This window comes from Merops nubicus, unplaced genomic scaffold (genome assembly GCF_000691845.1).
Source record: "Merops nubicus isolate BGI_N331 unplaced genomic scaffold, ASM69184v1 scaffold21150, whole genome shotgun sequence".
Lineage (NCBI taxonomy): Eukaryota > Metazoa > Chordata > Aves > Coraciiformes > Meropidae > Merops > Merops nubicus.
This window is the reverse complement of record NW_008583784.1, coordinates 3,103-18,982: the sequence shown is the minus strand read 5'-3', so window position 1 is coordinate 18,982 and position 15,880 is coordinate 3,103. Positions and strand designations below refer to the sequence as shown.

At 56.1% G+C, this 15,880-nt stretch overlaps 1 protein-coding gene across 3 annotated transcripts; it reads left to right on the top strand.

The window, feature by feature from the left end:
• Positions 1-10,985: 10,985 nt before the first annotated feature.
• PPARD (peroxisome proliferator-activated receptor delta) lies at positions 10,986-15,610 on the top strand. 3 transcript variants are annotated; one of them, XM_008942290.1, is made up of 6 exons: positions 10,986-11,217; positions 11,841-11,992; positions 12,703-12,841; positions 13,426-13,628; positions 14,359-14,809; positions 15,149-15,396. In XM_008942290.1, the coding sequence occupies exons 1-6, from the start codon at positions 11,088-11,090 to the stop codon at positions 15,394-15,396; spliced, it is 1,323 nt and encodes a 440-aa protein (XP_008940538.1). In that variant the 5' UTR covers positions 10,986-11,087. The 3 variants fall into 3 exon arrangements, with proteins under 3 accessions (XP_008940538.1, XP_008940530.1, XP_008940546.1); XM_008942282.1 differs by having other exon boundaries at positions 11,004-11,217; positions 14,356-14,809; positions 15,149-15,610; XM_008942298.1 differs by lacking the exons at positions 11,841-11,992; positions 12,703-12,841 and having other exon boundaries at positions 11,088-11,217.
• Positions 15,611-15,880: the final 270 nt, after the last annotated feature.

Genomic DNA, 15,880 nt, shown 5'->3' with positions numbered 1-15,880 from the left:
TTCCCCTTCCCCACTTGGGGTAAGGAAGAGCCTAAGGAGATTTCATCTTGTGTCCACAAGCTTAAACTTTCTGAAATTTCATCCTAAACCCCATGCCTTGTTTTTGTGGAGTTTTTGAACCCGATCTTTATGGGCTACACTTGGGAGTGTGCTCTGAGGATCAGGGTCTTATCCTGTTCTTCCAAGCCGACTGTTGGCATCAAAGTAGAATGACTTATCAGTGAAATAATCAAATGTTTTTTACGGCTGAAAGGGGCTCTTGTAGATTGGCACCAGAGATCAGAGACCACACTTGAGTAGATAATCCCTTAACGATGCAGGCAGGCGACTGTCTGAGGCTGTGACTGCTTTACCCAGAGCTGAGCGCTCCCAGCCACGCTGGGACTGGGCTTTTGAGGGGCTGGTCAGCTCAGGCAGACACCATCCTGCCCACAGACCTCTGAAGCAACACCCCAAAGCCTTGTCTGTAGTCACCCTACACCCAGAAGCTGCCTGTAGCTCCTAAGGGGGTGTCTGCACGTCGGGGGTGGGTTTATTGTGGCCGCGACACGTGTCTGAGGCGTTCAGCTGGATGGAGTTGGGGCTTTCTGCATCAGGTTTGTGCAGCTGCTGTGCTGTCCCTGTTCTGGCATTCCAGACGTGGACTTCCAGGGATCCCCACGGCCTGTGGAGAGGCTTTTGTGACGAGCCACAGGAGGCTTTGCTGATCAGAAGGGCATTGTTGTGCAGAACTGCTTGCTGCTGTGAATGGTTCTCTCCAGCGTGTTGCCTGTTGACAAATAATATTTTTGTCCAGCACATTCTTGTTGCCTTTCGGGGAATATTTCATCTGTGGCTGTTGAATGATGAACTGGAAATCTGCAAATGTTCTTGGAGGCTGAGGAATGAGCACGACCAGAGCCTCTTGGGCTCCTTGGTGCCACGGGACCCGACACGCGGGTGATTTTTTAATTGGGTGAGATGATGTCCCAGCACTTGTGCCCCAGAGGTTCATTTGCTGCCAGAACCCAGCCTGGCTTGCTCTGCCTGTGACATTTTGGAGATGTGGGTTGATTTGGTGGTTTGTGTGGGCTCCCTTGCTCTGTGGCAGGGACAGCTGCCCTTGCTGATGCCCACGGGTCTGTCGGGCTGTGTCACTGCGGTCCCCTCAGGGACTTCAACAAGTGCCACCACTCACAGAGAAGCTGCTTCATGCTGCTGTGGTCATTCCAGAGGCTCTAGGAAGGCCAAAACAAGCAGAAACCATTTCCAGAGTGAGGACAAATATGATTTTTCTGTAGAACTCTTTTTTTATCATTATTTTATACTCTGAAATACGCTGGCAGAATGTCCAGGAAGTTTTCCCACAGCAGGGTTAGCAGTGGAACGTTTGATGCCAAAGTGAAGCCCTTTGGTCAAAGAGACTGAAATGCATCTTCCCCAAAACAAATGTTTTGGGATGACGTTCACCAGCTTGGTTGCAAGAAGGGTTCAGAGCAGAACTCACTCGAGGTGTATCTTAGTTTCAGGATGACTTCTTGAAATGCTCACTGTTGGGATCACAGCTTCTGGAAGATGTGTGTGTGTCCTCCAGGAGCTTGTGAACATCTGAGGTCACTTGGGTCAGGTCTCTCAAACTGGCCTTGCAAAGGGCTGTGATGTATGTGTGTGTGTCAGGGTGCTTCCCTGGGGATGCCCATGGACAGGTTCTGCTCAGAAGTGTGGCTCTTCCAGAGGCTGTGGTTTGCAGGGGAATCCTGACCGGGAAGGACGTGGCAGGATGAGAGCAGGAGCCAGAAATGTGAATGTTTCTCGTGGTGCTGGGTCAAGCCAGAGCACGTCCCTGGGGCTTGTGGATAGGAACAGCCACACAGCATCCATGCTAGCCAGAATTGTTGCCCTCATGCCACATTTCTGGTTTGCCCTGGTGTGGGAACTGGAACTTGGAGTAGCAAAGCCCAGAACGTCCATGTCCAACCCTGTAAGAGAGATGTGGGCTGGAGACAGGAGCAGTTCTGGTTGAAAAGGGCAGATGAGTTTTCCTAGTCGAGCTGATAGGGAGATGTTTCTTTGATGATCTGTTAAGACAGACTTGACTATGAACCATCCTACTGCTTAATGAGTGTCTGGTTGGGAAAGGCTTTGTCAGGCTGAGGGGAGGATGGGTGAGGTGCCCTCAAAACACGCCGTGTTCTGTGCAGCCACCTCAGTGATGGGAACCAAAGCTCAAACCTCTATCCTGCCCAACTCTTTACAAACACTTTTTTAATGCAGCTCTTGATTTCATACTAATACAAATATGGGCATTTTCAGAGAAATTCCAGATCTGCTTTTCATATTTATGTTGGTTGTGTGGATTCTGCTAGAGCTGTTGGGCCTTGAGAGCTGTTACCCACGAGGGCTGATGGGCAGAGAGAGACCCACAGCTCTGAGGAAACCCCATGGGTTCTCATGGCCGTGGGGTAGGTTAGGTTGTGGGACTTTGGGACACGGGGGTCTCTGGAGAGGGTTGTTGGTGAGCAGGAGGGTGGGGTTGGAGCTGGCAGAGCCCACTGAACTCCCAGCAGCTGGCTGTGCCGGGATGTGGGAGCCGCTGGCTCACTGTGCACCTCTGCTGCTCTCTTGTACCCCTGAGACAATGCTAAAGACATGAGGATGTTGTGAAAGGTGCTTTGCTCCAGTGTTTTGTGCTCTAGGAGCCCAGGCAGAAATCCAACTGTTCAGAGCATGCTGTGAGCCTCTAACAGGCAGAGGAGCCTCGGCAGGGGCCGAGACCGCTGCTCGTATCACAGGGGATCCTCTGCTCCCCCAGCCACCTCCAGCTGCCTGCACGTGGCCAAAAATAGCAAGGAAACATCATTCCCCTCCCGTTCCCTGAGAGGGGGTTGAACTAGTTTGTATAACAAAGTTATTCTAATGTTCTCTGGCGTTTTCCTTGCGGAGGTGTCTGCGGGCAGCCTCCAGCTCCCTCTGTTCCTGCGGCGTGTTCCCAGGCCCTGCTGAATCATCTCAACTTGTGCCTGGGCATCATCACCCCCTGTCAGCTGCAGCCCGGGATCACAGCGCCGTGGCCAGGGCCCAGGGTGTTTTGCTAAGGTCCACAAAACCAGGAGTGCCTTTCTAGGAGGCTGGGGGTGTAAGCACAACACAACTGACAGGCTGGTGGATTTGTTTTGGTTTGGTTTTTTTCCCCTGGTTAGCCCGTGAGATTTAAACGTCTGTGGCTGCAAAGAGGCAGAGGCTTGCTACTATTTTTGTGGGCGTTTTCCTGGATCTGGGAGCACTGGCAGCCTAGCAATAAAACTTCCTGGCCTGCTGGGTGTTTGGCTCTGGTGGGCAGGCTGCACGTTTGTGTGTAGGATCCAGAGCAATGCCTCAGCTTGCTGCTGCTTTTCTGCCCCTCGTTGCTCTTCTGGGGAGCTGGTGGCCCCATCCAAAGCAGAAGTGATGCTTGCTGGTGTCACAGTGACATTGAGACTTTGGGGAAAAGGAAGACAGGTCCTGGTGTGTGCAGTGCAGCCACAGCTTGTTCTGCTCGCCACTTTCCTGGTTTTCCATGTAAATGCTGCTGGGAGTCTCTAACACCCTGTGCCCACTTTTCCTGGGAGCTCCTCCTTCGTCAGCCCTGTTCTATAATTACTGATGTTCCTGAAACCAGATCCCTCTGCGTGTCCTGCTCGGGTTCAGGAGGACAAGGGGTCCCTAAGCCAACTGAGCACCCTGGAGCCAAGCGTGGGAGAGCTTCAGGAGTCTGGGAAAGCAGGAGCTTGCACTGGTTTGGTGGGTTCTCTGAGCTGCCTCACCTTTGGGGAGGTGAGGGAGAGGGGAGTATATCCCAGATGGCTCCTCTGGCACTCCTGGAGAAGAGGCAGGGTGTGAAAGCTGGCACAGCAGCAGGGGCTGCTGGAGGAGCACAAAAAGGAGATGCTGGGCTGGGTGACAGGTTCCTACCAGGAGACAGGAGCAGACCTGTGGGTTCAGAGTCCTCTGCAGACACTTCACCATTTCAGCAGCTCTGTGCCTCTCCCAGCAGTGTGTGTGTTCCCAAAGCATTGCCCCTGCTGTGCCCTGGGGTGTGGTGGGATCATCCTCTCTCCTTACCAGGCTTAACAGTCTCCTCAAATAGCACCACTGCTGTGCTGTTCCCAGCTCTGAGAAGTGCTGGTGGTGTCACTTTTCTGGTACCTGCTTCTCTCCTGGCTGTGGCCCTCGTTCCAGCAGGTGCCACTCCTGCCCACGGCTGCTCTGGGATGTCCTGAGTTGAAACACAGATATCAGCCAGACGCTGCTGAGATGAGACATGTGGGTTTATCTGCTGAAAGAAATCCTGGAAATGCTTCATGGAGGAACACAGAAGTGGAGGAGGTGTCACGAGCAGTGTGCTGGGCTGACCCAGGGCCCTGGGGGCCAGACTGGTGAGCGTGACTGCGAGCAGGTGTCAAAATCCCCAACACAGCAATACACAATGAGCTGGATCCCTCCCTGCTTCCGAAACATGCCGTCTCTGGGAGCTCATGTGGCGAGGAAAGGAGCAGGAAGGAAGCACTGGGAAAGTCCTGGGCTTGTTTTTTTTTGAGGTTTGGTTGTTGATGATGAAGGAAATGGAGGTGTGGGGGTTGCCAGGATTTGCTGAAGGTGATGAAGCAGGACTTCAGATAACCGTGTGGAGCTCTTCACTGCCCACCCTGCTGTTACCCCTTCTGTGAAAGGTTCATCAGAGGCTGGGAAGGAGCGTAGGGGTGGGGAAGCATTAACCCTCCCCCAGTATCTGCCATCCCAAGATTTTGGAGCACATTTGGTGCGTGCTTGAGGCTGCTGGAGCCAGAAGCACGTGCAGCGCCTGGAGGATGAACTGAAGGAGGAGAGCAGCCTGGCAGACACCCCTTCTGCACATGGCTGTGAGTTCATTGCCCAAAATCTGATTTCCTTCTGTTCCTGTGATACCTCTTGCTCTCTGAAGAAATCCAAGAAAACAGGAAGTTCCCCTTGAAGCAAAATACCACGACCTGATTTTGGGGACAGCATCAGTTGTGGTACAAAAAGAGAAGAATCCAGCGAGTTTTGCAGCCTTTTTAAATTCTGGGTGTTTTTTTTCCCTCTCAGTGTCCAGGAAGTGGATGAGTTAAAACATGAGGTAGATGTGTGATTCATTTTGGCAAGTCTGGCTGCTCAAGGCAAGCGAGGGAATCTCCTGCACCCTGTGTCACATGTTCCTGAGTAATGAGCAGTGACGTTGTAAAGGCAGCTCCTGCTGCTCAGTTGTCTGGGCTGCTGCTTGGTGAAACACAGACAGCAGCACCAAGCAGCACTGGAGGGATCACAGGACTGGACTGGGGCATGGTGTAATGTCTGAGCAGATGCTTCAAGGGGAAAATGTGGTCCTGAGTGGCTGGGGTTGTGTGGAAGAGCTCCTCCTTGCTCCTCTAGTAGCTTATGTCTGTGTGTAGCCTGTTTGGGCCAAGACTTTGAGGAAGGGAGGAAGCACTGGTGTAGTCAGTGCTGCTGTGATCTCATGGGCTAATGAGGGGTTACGTTGATCTTTCAGGAACAAAACCAAACATCTTTTCAGTGTTTGTCTCTCCTGGTTTGTGCACTTGGTTACCTTTCCTGTATTGCAGCATCTACTTAGCTCTTCCTCAGCTTTTATTAGCAGTAGCTGACGTGTAGGAGGAACAGAAAACAGCCCTTGATCAGCAGCTCTCAGAAGCAGTGACACAACCCAAAGGATGTCTGCAGATGATGGCCAAGAAGCAGCCATGGCAGTTTTTAGTGGATTCAGTTCAGGTTTTTATGGATTCAGTGTGTTCTGCACATCACACCGCGGGGCCAGACAGACGCCCGAGACCTCACCTCACCCCTTCCAAAGGGTTTCTCTTCTGCTGGCTGAGAATTTGGCTGAGGTTTTGGGGCAGAGGGATAAAAACACAAGCCAGAGGCTCTCCCACAGTGAATCGTTTTCCTTTTGCAGTTCCTGGTGACCTCTTTTACAGTAACTTGAACAGAGTTTGAGCAGATCAACCCGGTGACTGGGCCCTGGGGAGGTTTGGACCATTGTTTGGCCCTTGGCTTTGCCTGGAAACTCCCATCTTTCAGGGAGGGATCTCGTGTGGTGACACAGGCTGCAGTGAGGACTTGGTCAGTCCCATCTGTATAAATATATTGGAAACAAATGTGTGCTCTCCTGGAGGGGGGGATAGGGCAGGCACCCGCTCTCCATCCAAAATCCCCTCTTGTTTTTGCTCACCACCAGCAGAACTACACCTCGTTTAAAGATGAGATCCTTCTAATTATGAAAACTTCCTTGCTCTTTTTTTGTGGCTGTCTGGCTGCCAGCACTCGGGTGTCTGTGTTGAAACACACATCTCCTTCTTGTGACACTCTGCGTGCCAGACTGGAAGGCTGGTGAGGAAAGGAGCTTCTCCATCCCATCACCCCAGCACCCCTCCTGCACACGGGCCATGGGGAAGTGGGTAATTCCTCACCAGTCAGCTTCTGCTTCTCTGAACTTGGCTTCAAGGTCTACGTGCTAACCAGCAGTGAGGAGGCAGAAGGGTAGGAGCTGTGGGTTGATGAACTTGAGGCTTGGATCTTGCAATATTTTGGGTACTTTCAAAGCTTGGATACTGGCCTAGGTTGCCCAGAGAGGTGGTGGAAGCCCCAACCCTGGAACTGTTCCCAGTCAGGTTGGCCAGGGCTCTGAGCACCCTGCTCTAGTTGGGGATGTCCCTGCTCAGGGCAGGGGGTTGCACTAGGTGAGCTTGAAAGGTCCCTTCCCACCCAAACTGCTCTGTGGTTCTGTGGTTCTATGATCTTGATCAGCTCCAGGGAATTCCTGCTTTCTTGCAGGGGATCCTCTGAAGATTTGTCTCCTTTTAACTTTTATTCCTGTTTTTTCCCTCCTCTCTTTATACTGTGTTATCCCTTCTCTGGAGAGATCCCAAACCTGCCTGGCTGTGACCCTGGGCACCCTGCTGGGGGTGAGCTGCTGGAGCAGGGGGGTTGGAGGAGATGATCTCCAGAGGTCCCTTCCCACCCCAGCCGTGCTGTGAGTCTGAGATTCCCACTGTGTGGTTTAGCTTGGCATAGATGCCAGCCCCTGCTTCTAGTAAAGATAAACCTGTTGGCAGTGTGGGAGCAGGGCAGCCAGCAGGCATCTGCCTGAGCCTGGAGCCAGCAAACAAACCCCCCTCTGCCTGCAGGCTCCTGGGAGGCAGCTGCTGTCTCAGCCAGGGTTGTACTGAAGCTTCTTGGAACGGGGATTGAGGCAAGGGCAGTGAGTCACGAGATGCTTGCCCTCTTGCTCCTTCCCATCCTGTGGGAAGAGGAAGGGAAACAGCTTTGCCAGATTCTCCGGAGAAGCTTAGGAAGGAATTCACTATCCCCATCCTTGTTTCCATCCTGTGGCAGCTGCTGCATGGTAGAAGGGGGATCTCTGCCCCTCTCCCTGCAGCTCGAAGCCTGTGTGCCATGCTCTGGCTGTTCCCCATGGGGAGCAGGGAGATTGTCCCTCCTCCAGCTCTGCCCACTCGGCAGCGGGCACCAATGTGGTGGCACCGAACAGGTGGAGAAGTCCTGGGGTTGGGGTGAGCCCTTTGGCCACCCTCCACCACCCCCAGTGCCACCCCACAAAGACAGGGGGCTGTGACAGCCCTGCCCGTGGCCACGCTGGCGAGGCAGGTCCCTCCTCATCCTCCTGGAGCTGCAGCTTCCCGGGATACCCTGCTGTGAACCGCAGAACTGTGGAGCCTCGGCAGGTCTCAGCAGTCTCTGCACACTGCCGTGCTGCTGCCCCTGCCCTGGAGGGCAGGGCTGGGGGTCCCCATTGCCCGGGGGCCCTGCCAGGCTCCACGCCAGCAGCGGGCACAGCCTCCCGGGTGAAACCCATCCCTTTTCCCCCTCCTCTCCCTCTGTCCCTGTTGTTTGGAGAACAGGGGAAGGGCCGAGGCAAAGGCAGGTGTGCAAACAGCCCCTGCAGCTTCCCTCTGCTCAGGCCCCTGTGCTCCTCACCCGCCAGCAGATATTAAAACAATACATTCAGAGCCTTCTGGTGAAAGCTGTTTTCCCTCTGGCTCTCCAGCCCCTCTCGAAGGGTGGGATCCAGATCTTTATCCTTCCCTGCGTGCACGTGGGAGCCTTTCCTAGAGCCTGGTGTTGCTGCTGCACATCTCACACTCTGCTTTCCCCCTTCCAAGCACAGCTTTGGGGTTGCTGTGGTGGGTTTTGGGGAGCAAGCTGTGTGTCACAAACTTGCTGCCACCCCGGTAGCTCATGGCCCTGAGGGCAGCGTGCCAGAGATGCAGCTGAAGGAGTGTGTCCACATTATTCCAACGTGCCACGAGGCATTTTGGGGGAAGGAAAGGGCTCTGTCTGTGCTGGGTTTAAAGTAAGTGGCCTGTGCTGGATGCCAGAGACAAAGGAGAGCTAATAAGAAGCTCGTTAAGCTGCTGCTGGATGTATTTTCCACTGCAGACTCGTTTCTCCTGCCACAAGCTTCCCCTGCTAACTGCTGTTCCAGGCAAAAGCATTTTCCTGACATTTGTATGTTCATTTATATACAGCCTCCAAAACGCTGGAGCTCGTCACCCTCCATCTCCAGTGAACCATTTTTCCTGCCCGTGGGCCACATCCCACCACACAGGAGGTGTGAGGGGAGGCCAAGGATAACACGGCCCTTCAATGGTCCCTTAGTGCTCCTGTGGAGGCACGGGAAGGGAGCAGAGCTGTGCCTCTGTCTGAGCACCCCTCTGCCTGCTCCAGCACCCCTCTCCTCCAGGCAGATCCGTGTGTCCCAGCAGCATGGGGGGGAAGAGCAGAGCCTGGCTCTGGGGCTGTCACTCGTGGCCTGGCTTTGCAACAGGTTTGTGTTCAACCTCCTGCTTGCAGGTTTTCAGAGAGTCACAGAATGGTTTGGGTTGGAAGGGACTTTTAAAGGTCATCTAGACCTAGTCCAGCCCCCTGCCCTGAGCAGGGACATCCCCAGCTAGAGCAGGGTGCTCAGAGCCCCGGCCAACCTCCCCTGGGATGGTTCCAGGGATGGGGCAGCGACCACCTCTCTGGGCAGCCTGGGCCAGGGGCTCACCACCCTCAAGGGTCAACAGTTTCTTCTTTCTCTCTAGTCCAAATCTCCCTGTTTTAGTTTCAAACCATCACCTCTTGTCTTGTCCCAACAGACCCTGCTAAAGAGTCTGTCCCCAGCTTTCTGTCAGGCCCCTGGAAGTCCTGGCAGGGCACCAGAAGGTCTCCCTGGAGCCTTCTCTTCTCCAAGCTGCCCAAGCCCAACTGTCTCCTGCTGGGCTCCCAGCAGAGCTGTCCCAGCCCTCTTTTGTCCTCTCCCTCAGCTTCTTGCTTGATCTCACAGGGAGCTCTGACCTTGCTGATGGCTTTCCAGCAAATCCAAGCATCTTTCTGCCACTCAGGTTCAAAGTGCCAGGCAGGAAGGTCTCCTGCAGGAGGGCCAACAAGACCAGGGAGTGCTGGGTTGCGTGGGCTTGGTTGTGGGTCACAGACCATCCTAGTGCTTGGGGGTCACCCGTGGGTGAGTCCCCTGCAAGTGGCTCACTCGCTTCACTCTGTCCATTTAACTTCTGCCTGGAAATTGAGGCTTTCCTGGTGGATGCTGGATTTCAGTGGCTTTTCTGATGGATTTTTCTCTGCTTAAAAATAGCTCTTTTCAGGAAGTGGCTGCAACTCTACGTAAACTGAACTTAGGATAGTAATCACTCAAGGAAGAGTCAGTGCAGGACTGAGCATGTGGAGGTGAAGGTGCTCGAGCGAGACCCGGCGTGGCAGGAGGGTGGTGGGGGCAGCTCTGTGACCATCACAGTACTGAGTGTGTGTGCCTGGGGGCTGTTTGGGCTGGAATCAGGCAAAACAAGGACCGGAAGACCGTGGCAGGGGGGAGGACGGGGCCGTTCCTCCCACAGGAAGCCCAGGATTAGGACACTGGCTGGATTGTGCGGACGGGCGATGACGCTGCCGGAGCCACGGCAGCACGGCTGACCCGGCAGCTCCTGCCCGAGGAGCTGGGGCTGGGTATGGCACAGCGAGTGAAAATAAACACAAAGGCTCCAGCTGGAAGGGCTGTGAGCCCAGGGACTGCTGGGAAGCTGTCAGTCTTGTGGGTGGCTCACACAGGCCCAGGGCTTTCGGCCACCACCCTGCTGCTGCGGCGAGCCCGGCTCCTGCTGTGGCTCTGGAGCTGTGATCTGCTCCTGCCCTCCATCCCAGCTCTGCCTTGGCTGGGTGGGGATGGAAGGGGAAGCCCCTCCTACCCTAATCTTCCCGGTGCTGTTGGCTCTGTCAAAGCCCAGCCTTGGCCACCAGCGTGATGGCCCCTGGTGCTAGCAGCTCTGGGGGACGCTGTGGTGGAGCCCCGAGTGGTGTCTGGGATGGTTTGTGGCCTGGGCTCTGTCTGCTGGGCTTTAAATACACTTCTGATGAAGTTTTGCTTCCTTGAGTCCTACAGAGTGTTTATAGCACAGTGCAAAGTGATCTGTAACGGCCCCGGGTTCTTCTTGGCTCCCTGGTTAAGGAGAGAAAGTTGGGCAGGACTAGAGACAGAATGGTTCTGGTTGGAAAAGCCCTTTCAGCTCCTGGAGTCCAACCTTTCCCCCAGCACGGCCAGGTCCCCACTGCCCCGTGTCCCTCACCCCACATCTCCACAGCTTGGAAACCCCTCCAGGGGTGGGGACTCCACCACTGCCCTGGGCAGCCTGGCACAGCCCTGGACAACCCTCCAGGGCAAGAAATTGTTCCTCCGGGACAACTGAAACCTCCCCTGGGGCAACTTGAGGCTGTTTCCTCTTGTCCTGTTGATTGTTCCTTGGGAACAGCTCCTGTCAGGAGCTGTGCAGAGCCAGAAGGTCTCCCCTGAGCCTCCTTTGCTCCAGGCTCAGCACCCCCAGCTCCCTCAGGAACACTGGTGTGGTCACACAGCACCCTGGTGCTGAGGTGCCCGATGTGGAGCCCATCTCAAGCTGACCCTGCACGTTTCTCCTCTGTCCCACAGGCTTAGCAGGAACAGCCTGGTAGGGTCCATCTCGGCTAGACACGGATGATGCCAGAGCTATGACAGGGACTGCAGCCTTGGCACTGAGGGGTGATCAATTATGGAACAACTACAGGAGGAAGTACCTGAGGTCAAGGAAGAGGAGGAGGAAGAGGCAGTGAGGGTGGCAAGTGGAGCCTCAGATCCAAGTGGAGGACCAGACAACTCGTTGCCATCGAGCAGCTACACAGGTGAGTGGAGCCACAGGAGCTCCAGCTCTCTTCCTGGAACATCCACGCCTCTGGGCAGCGTGTGAGGGCAGAGGATGTGCCTGGGAGGAGAGTTGAGCTTGTTTTAATCTCTTCCTTTTGTGAAATAATGTGTTGGGAGCCAAGAACATTATTTCTTCCTCTGTGGTCACTGCACAGCCATTGGCAGCAGGTCAGAGGATGGAAATGAAAAGGATGGGCAGGTAACGTTGTGCCCCAGGGTGAGGGGCCTCTCAGGGCCCCTGCCAGTGTGTCCCTGGCCACTTGGTGCAAACTGATCGTAGGATCTTGGGGTGAAGGTTTGTTTGTCCTCTGGAGCCTTGTGCCAGCCCCCTGCCAACAGGGGATTATAGAATTTGCTGGTTGGGTTTCCTTGCCTAGACATGAGTGCCAGAGGGAGGAAATCAGCATCGGTGTGGAGTCTCTCAGCTCCTGGGGGCTCTGCTGGCTCTGTGCTTGGCACCTGCCTGCCGCCAGCACCTGCTCTCAGGGGGCATCTGCCCAGGGGCAGTTCCAGCAGCAGGGAGGGACAGTGCTGGGAGCCTGGGGGAGCTGGGCTTGGCACTGGACTGGTGGAACAGAGGTGTGGCTGTGTGTGTTCACAGACCTGTCGCAGAGCTCCTCGCCCTCCCTGTCGGACCAGCTGCAGACGGGCTGCGAGGAGGCGGCTCTGGGGGCTCTGAACGTGGAGTGCAGGGTCTGTGGGGACAGAGCCTCGGGCTTCCACTACGGCGTGCACGCCTGCGAGGGCTGCAAGGTGAGTGCAGCCTGCCTCCCACGGCCCCGCCCCTGGGCAGGGCTGCCCCTCCAGACAGGCAGATTGGCAGCAGAACGGGGATTTGGCATCGAGGGGGTGTGAAAAACTGATTACAACCTGCCCAGAGAGCGTGGGGAGTGCAGGCAGGCACACAAATATTGTCCCAGGGGGGAAGCTGAGAGGCGTGTGGCCCAAATTTTGCCCTGTCATGCTTTACTTTGTAAAGCCAATCCCATCTATCGCCATGGGGACCCTGGCTTTGCTTTGAAAGATCCTTTCTGTGCTGCAGATGAGCACTGGGCTGTGTGTTTATCCCTGCTGGGATCACTGGTCGCAGCTTGGATGTGCCTCTGAAATTCTTTCCCCCCCCGTCAGATGCCAGGGGGGCTGCAGTTAGTGGCCCAGGTCCTGCCAGCCATTCCTGCCAGCCAGGGCCAGCCCACAGCTCATCCCTCCATCCCTCCCTGCTGGCTGGCTGCAGTATGACACACGGCGTCCAGCACCACGCCGTGGGCTGCCCTCCACGGCCCCTCTGCAGCCCCCTCCTCCCACCCCACGGCCTCCCCTCGGGACAGAGACCCTGAGCTGCTCCTCCCCACTCGGCTGAGACTCCGTGGGGCTCCTGGGGACGAGGAGCCAGCCTGGTGCCCACCCTCAGGTGCTAAGGCTGCTGTCCCCTTGTCCCCCTGCTCTGTGCCACCCGCCCGCAGGGATTCTTCCGCCGGACGATCCGCATGAAGCTGGAGTATGAGAAGTGTGAGAGGAGCTGCAAGATTCAGAAGAAGAACCGGAACAAGTGCCAGTACTGTCGCTTCCAGAAATGCCTCTCACTGGGCATGTCCCATAACGGTGAGTGGTGTCCCCCAGGGCCACGGGCCTGGCTGGCTGGGTGCCACAGGGCCAGCTGCCCCCCTGTGACAGGCTGTATGCGGCGTGTTCTGTCCCTTCTGGCAAGGGCATCATCTTTCCAACCCAGTGCTTTGGGCCTGTGACTTCATCCCCTTCCATACAAGAGGCTGTTCCTTCCCACCATCCTTCCTGCTGTCCCTTCCCACCATCCTTCCTGCTGTCCCTTACAGGTGGCCCAGGGGGGAGCTGGACACACAGATGGCTCTTCTGTGCTGGGGTTTTTAAACTTTAGGTGTAACCATTCCTGGCCAAGCAAAGGTGTTTCTGTGGGAAGCAGGGTGGGTGTGAGAGCCCAGAGGAGCAGGGATGGGAGTTCAGGGCTGTGTTGGGGGATAGCAGTGGCGGCCAGTCCACAGAGGTGTCGATGCTGGAGGAGCTGCAGACCTGGAGGAGCATCATGTGGTGGAGCTGCAGGTGATACCCAGCAGGGCTGTGTCTGTGGTGGCAGAGCAGGCTGCTGCCTCCCTGGGCACACCTCCCGGGGTCACCCCAGTGTCCTGACCTTGGCTTTGCCCTCCCTGCAGCGATCCGCTTCGGCCGCATGCCGGAGGCAGAGAAGAGGAAGCTGGTGGCAGGGCTGACAGCCAGCGAGGGCAGCTGCCAGAACCCACAGGTGGCCGACCTCAGAGCTTTCTCCAAGCACATCTACAACGCCTACCTGAAAAACTTCAACATGACCAAAAAGAAGGCGAGAGGTATCTTGACCGGGAAGGCCAGCAGCACCCCAGTAAGTTCCCTCTGCAGGGCAGGTGGGCTTGGCCAGGACCAGCGTGGTGGGGCTGTTCTCTGGGAGGTGCTGCACGTCTCCCTCCTGCTGTAGCTGTTCCACATGCACCATCTCCCACCTGCAGCCAGCTGGGATCCACACGTCCTATCCCTCACTGGGAAAATTCCCATTGCTCTGCAGACTTGTGCTGTCTTGGGTGGGTGCAGATTGCCCAGGCACTGACAGGCAGACAAATCAGAGAATCATAGAACTGTTCTGGTTGGAAGAGACCTTTCAGATCATGGAGTACAGCCCTTCCCCAGCACTGCCAGGTCCCCACTGCCCCGTGTCCCTCACACCACATCTCCACGGCTTGGAAACCCCTCCAGGGATGGGGACTCCACCACTGCACTGGGCAACCCTTGAGCAGAAGAAATTGTTCTTCAGGTCCAACCTCAACCTCCCCTGGAGCAACTTGAGGCCGTTTCCTCCTGTCCTACCCTTGGGAGCAGAGCCTGACCCCCACCTGGATCCAAGCTCCTGTCAGGGAGCTGTGGAGAGCCAGAAGGTCTCCACTGAGCCTCCTTTGCTCAGCACCTCCAGCTCCCTCAGCTGCTCCTCCCCACACTTGGGCTCTAGCCCCTTCCCCAGCTTCATTGACCTTGTCTGGTCACGCTCCAGCAGTGCCACTGTCCTTGGCGTCGTAAGTCCCAGGGACAGGTTCCTAACCACCTGCTTCTTTTCCAAGCAGCCTTTTGTGATCCACGACATGGACACCCTGTGGCAGGCAGAAAAGGGGCTGGTGTGGAAGCAGCTGGTGAATGGCATCCCCCCCTACAAGGAGATCGGGGTGCACGTCTTCTACCGCTGCCAGTGCACCACGGTGGAGACCGTGCGGGAGCTCACCGAGTTCGCCAAGAGCATCCCCAGCTTCATCGGCCTCTACCTGAACGACCAGGTGACCCTGCTGAAGTACGGGGTGCACGAGGCCATCTTCGCCATGCTGGCCTCCATCATGAACAAGGATGGGCTGCTGGTGGCCAACGGCAACGGCTTTGTGACCCGGGAGTTCCTGCGCAGCCTGCGCAAGCCCTTCAACGAGATCATGGAGCCCAAGTTCGAGTTTGCCGTCAAGTTCAACGCCCTGGAGCTGGACGACAGCGACTTGTCTCTGTTTGTGGCTGCCATCATCCTGTGTGGAGGTGAGCTCTTGGCCGTGGGAAGGTCAGGAAGTCTTCCTGGACTTGGAGGTTTGGGGTGGCTGAGGTGTAGCTGGCCCTGAGATCAGCCGGTGAAACCAAAGCTGCTCGGTGGTGGGGACACCTCAGCAAGCTTGGGCCAAGGGCGAGGCGTGCAGAGGTGTCACCTCCTTTGTGCTGCTGTGAGATCTCTTGTCCAAGGGGACACTTCTTCCCTTGTCTAGTGGGCGAGGTTGGAGTCATGGTGGGTGGGTCACCGTCCCCACCTCCCTTTCCCCAAGAGGAGCATGTGCTTTGGAGGGCTACCCCATCCCCTACAGCTGCTGTGCTTCCTCTCCACAGACCGCCCTGGCCTGATGAACGTGAAGCAGGTAGAGGAGATCCAGGACAACATCCTGCAGGCGCTGGAGTTCCACCTGCAGACGAACCACCCAGATGCCCAGTACCTGTTCCCCAAGCTGCTGCAGAAGATGGCTGACCTGCGGCAGCTGGTGACAGAGCACGCCCAGCTCGTGCAGAAGATCAAGAAGACAGAGACAGAGACATCTCTGCACCCGCTCCTGCAGGAGATCTACAAGGACATGTACTGAGGACCTGTTATTTATGAGAACGAAGCCATGGATTCCCATCCGGACTCTTTGTACAGAAACAAAGGAAAACTTTCCCCACGTCTTCCATTTCTTCTACTGGAAACTTTTGGAGGTGACCCCACCGTACGGTACATGGGGGGAGTTGCCTGAAGATTTGGCAGCCACCCCCTGCTGGGCCAGGGCTCCTGTTAACACACACTAACAACAGCAAATCCTAAGCAACTCTTTCCGTTACTGCAGCTCAGCTCTTCAGCTGCTGCCCGGGGCCTCTGGGGGGGTCTCCACAGCCTGGCTGGGGGGTTCCTGCAGCAGTGGGGCCAGCGTGGGATGCTCGGGGCACCCGGAGAGCCAAGGTGGTGTGGGTGGCCAGCAGGGCCAGCAGGGCCAGCAGCAGCACTTACTTGTGTGTCTTTCTTTTCTTTTTCGTATTGCACTCCACACACAGTGTCCTGAGCCCTGGAGTCCAGGATGGTGTGATGAAAGG

Excerpts from the sequence above, each read along its gene's own strand:
- PPARD (XM_008942282.1), top strand. The coding sequence starts at position 11,088 with ATGGAACAACTACAGGAGGAAGTACCTGAGGTCAAGGAAGAGGAGGAG. Across the intron at positions 11,993-12,702 it reads ACGCCTGCGAGGGCTGCAAG|GGATTCTTCCGCCGGACGAT; the intron begins GTGAGTGCAGCC and ends ACCCGCCCGCAG. Across the intron at positions 12,842-13,425 it reads ACTGGGCATGTCCCATAACG|CGATCCGCTTCGGCCGCATG; the intron begins GTGAGTGGTGTC and ends CCCTCCCTGCAG.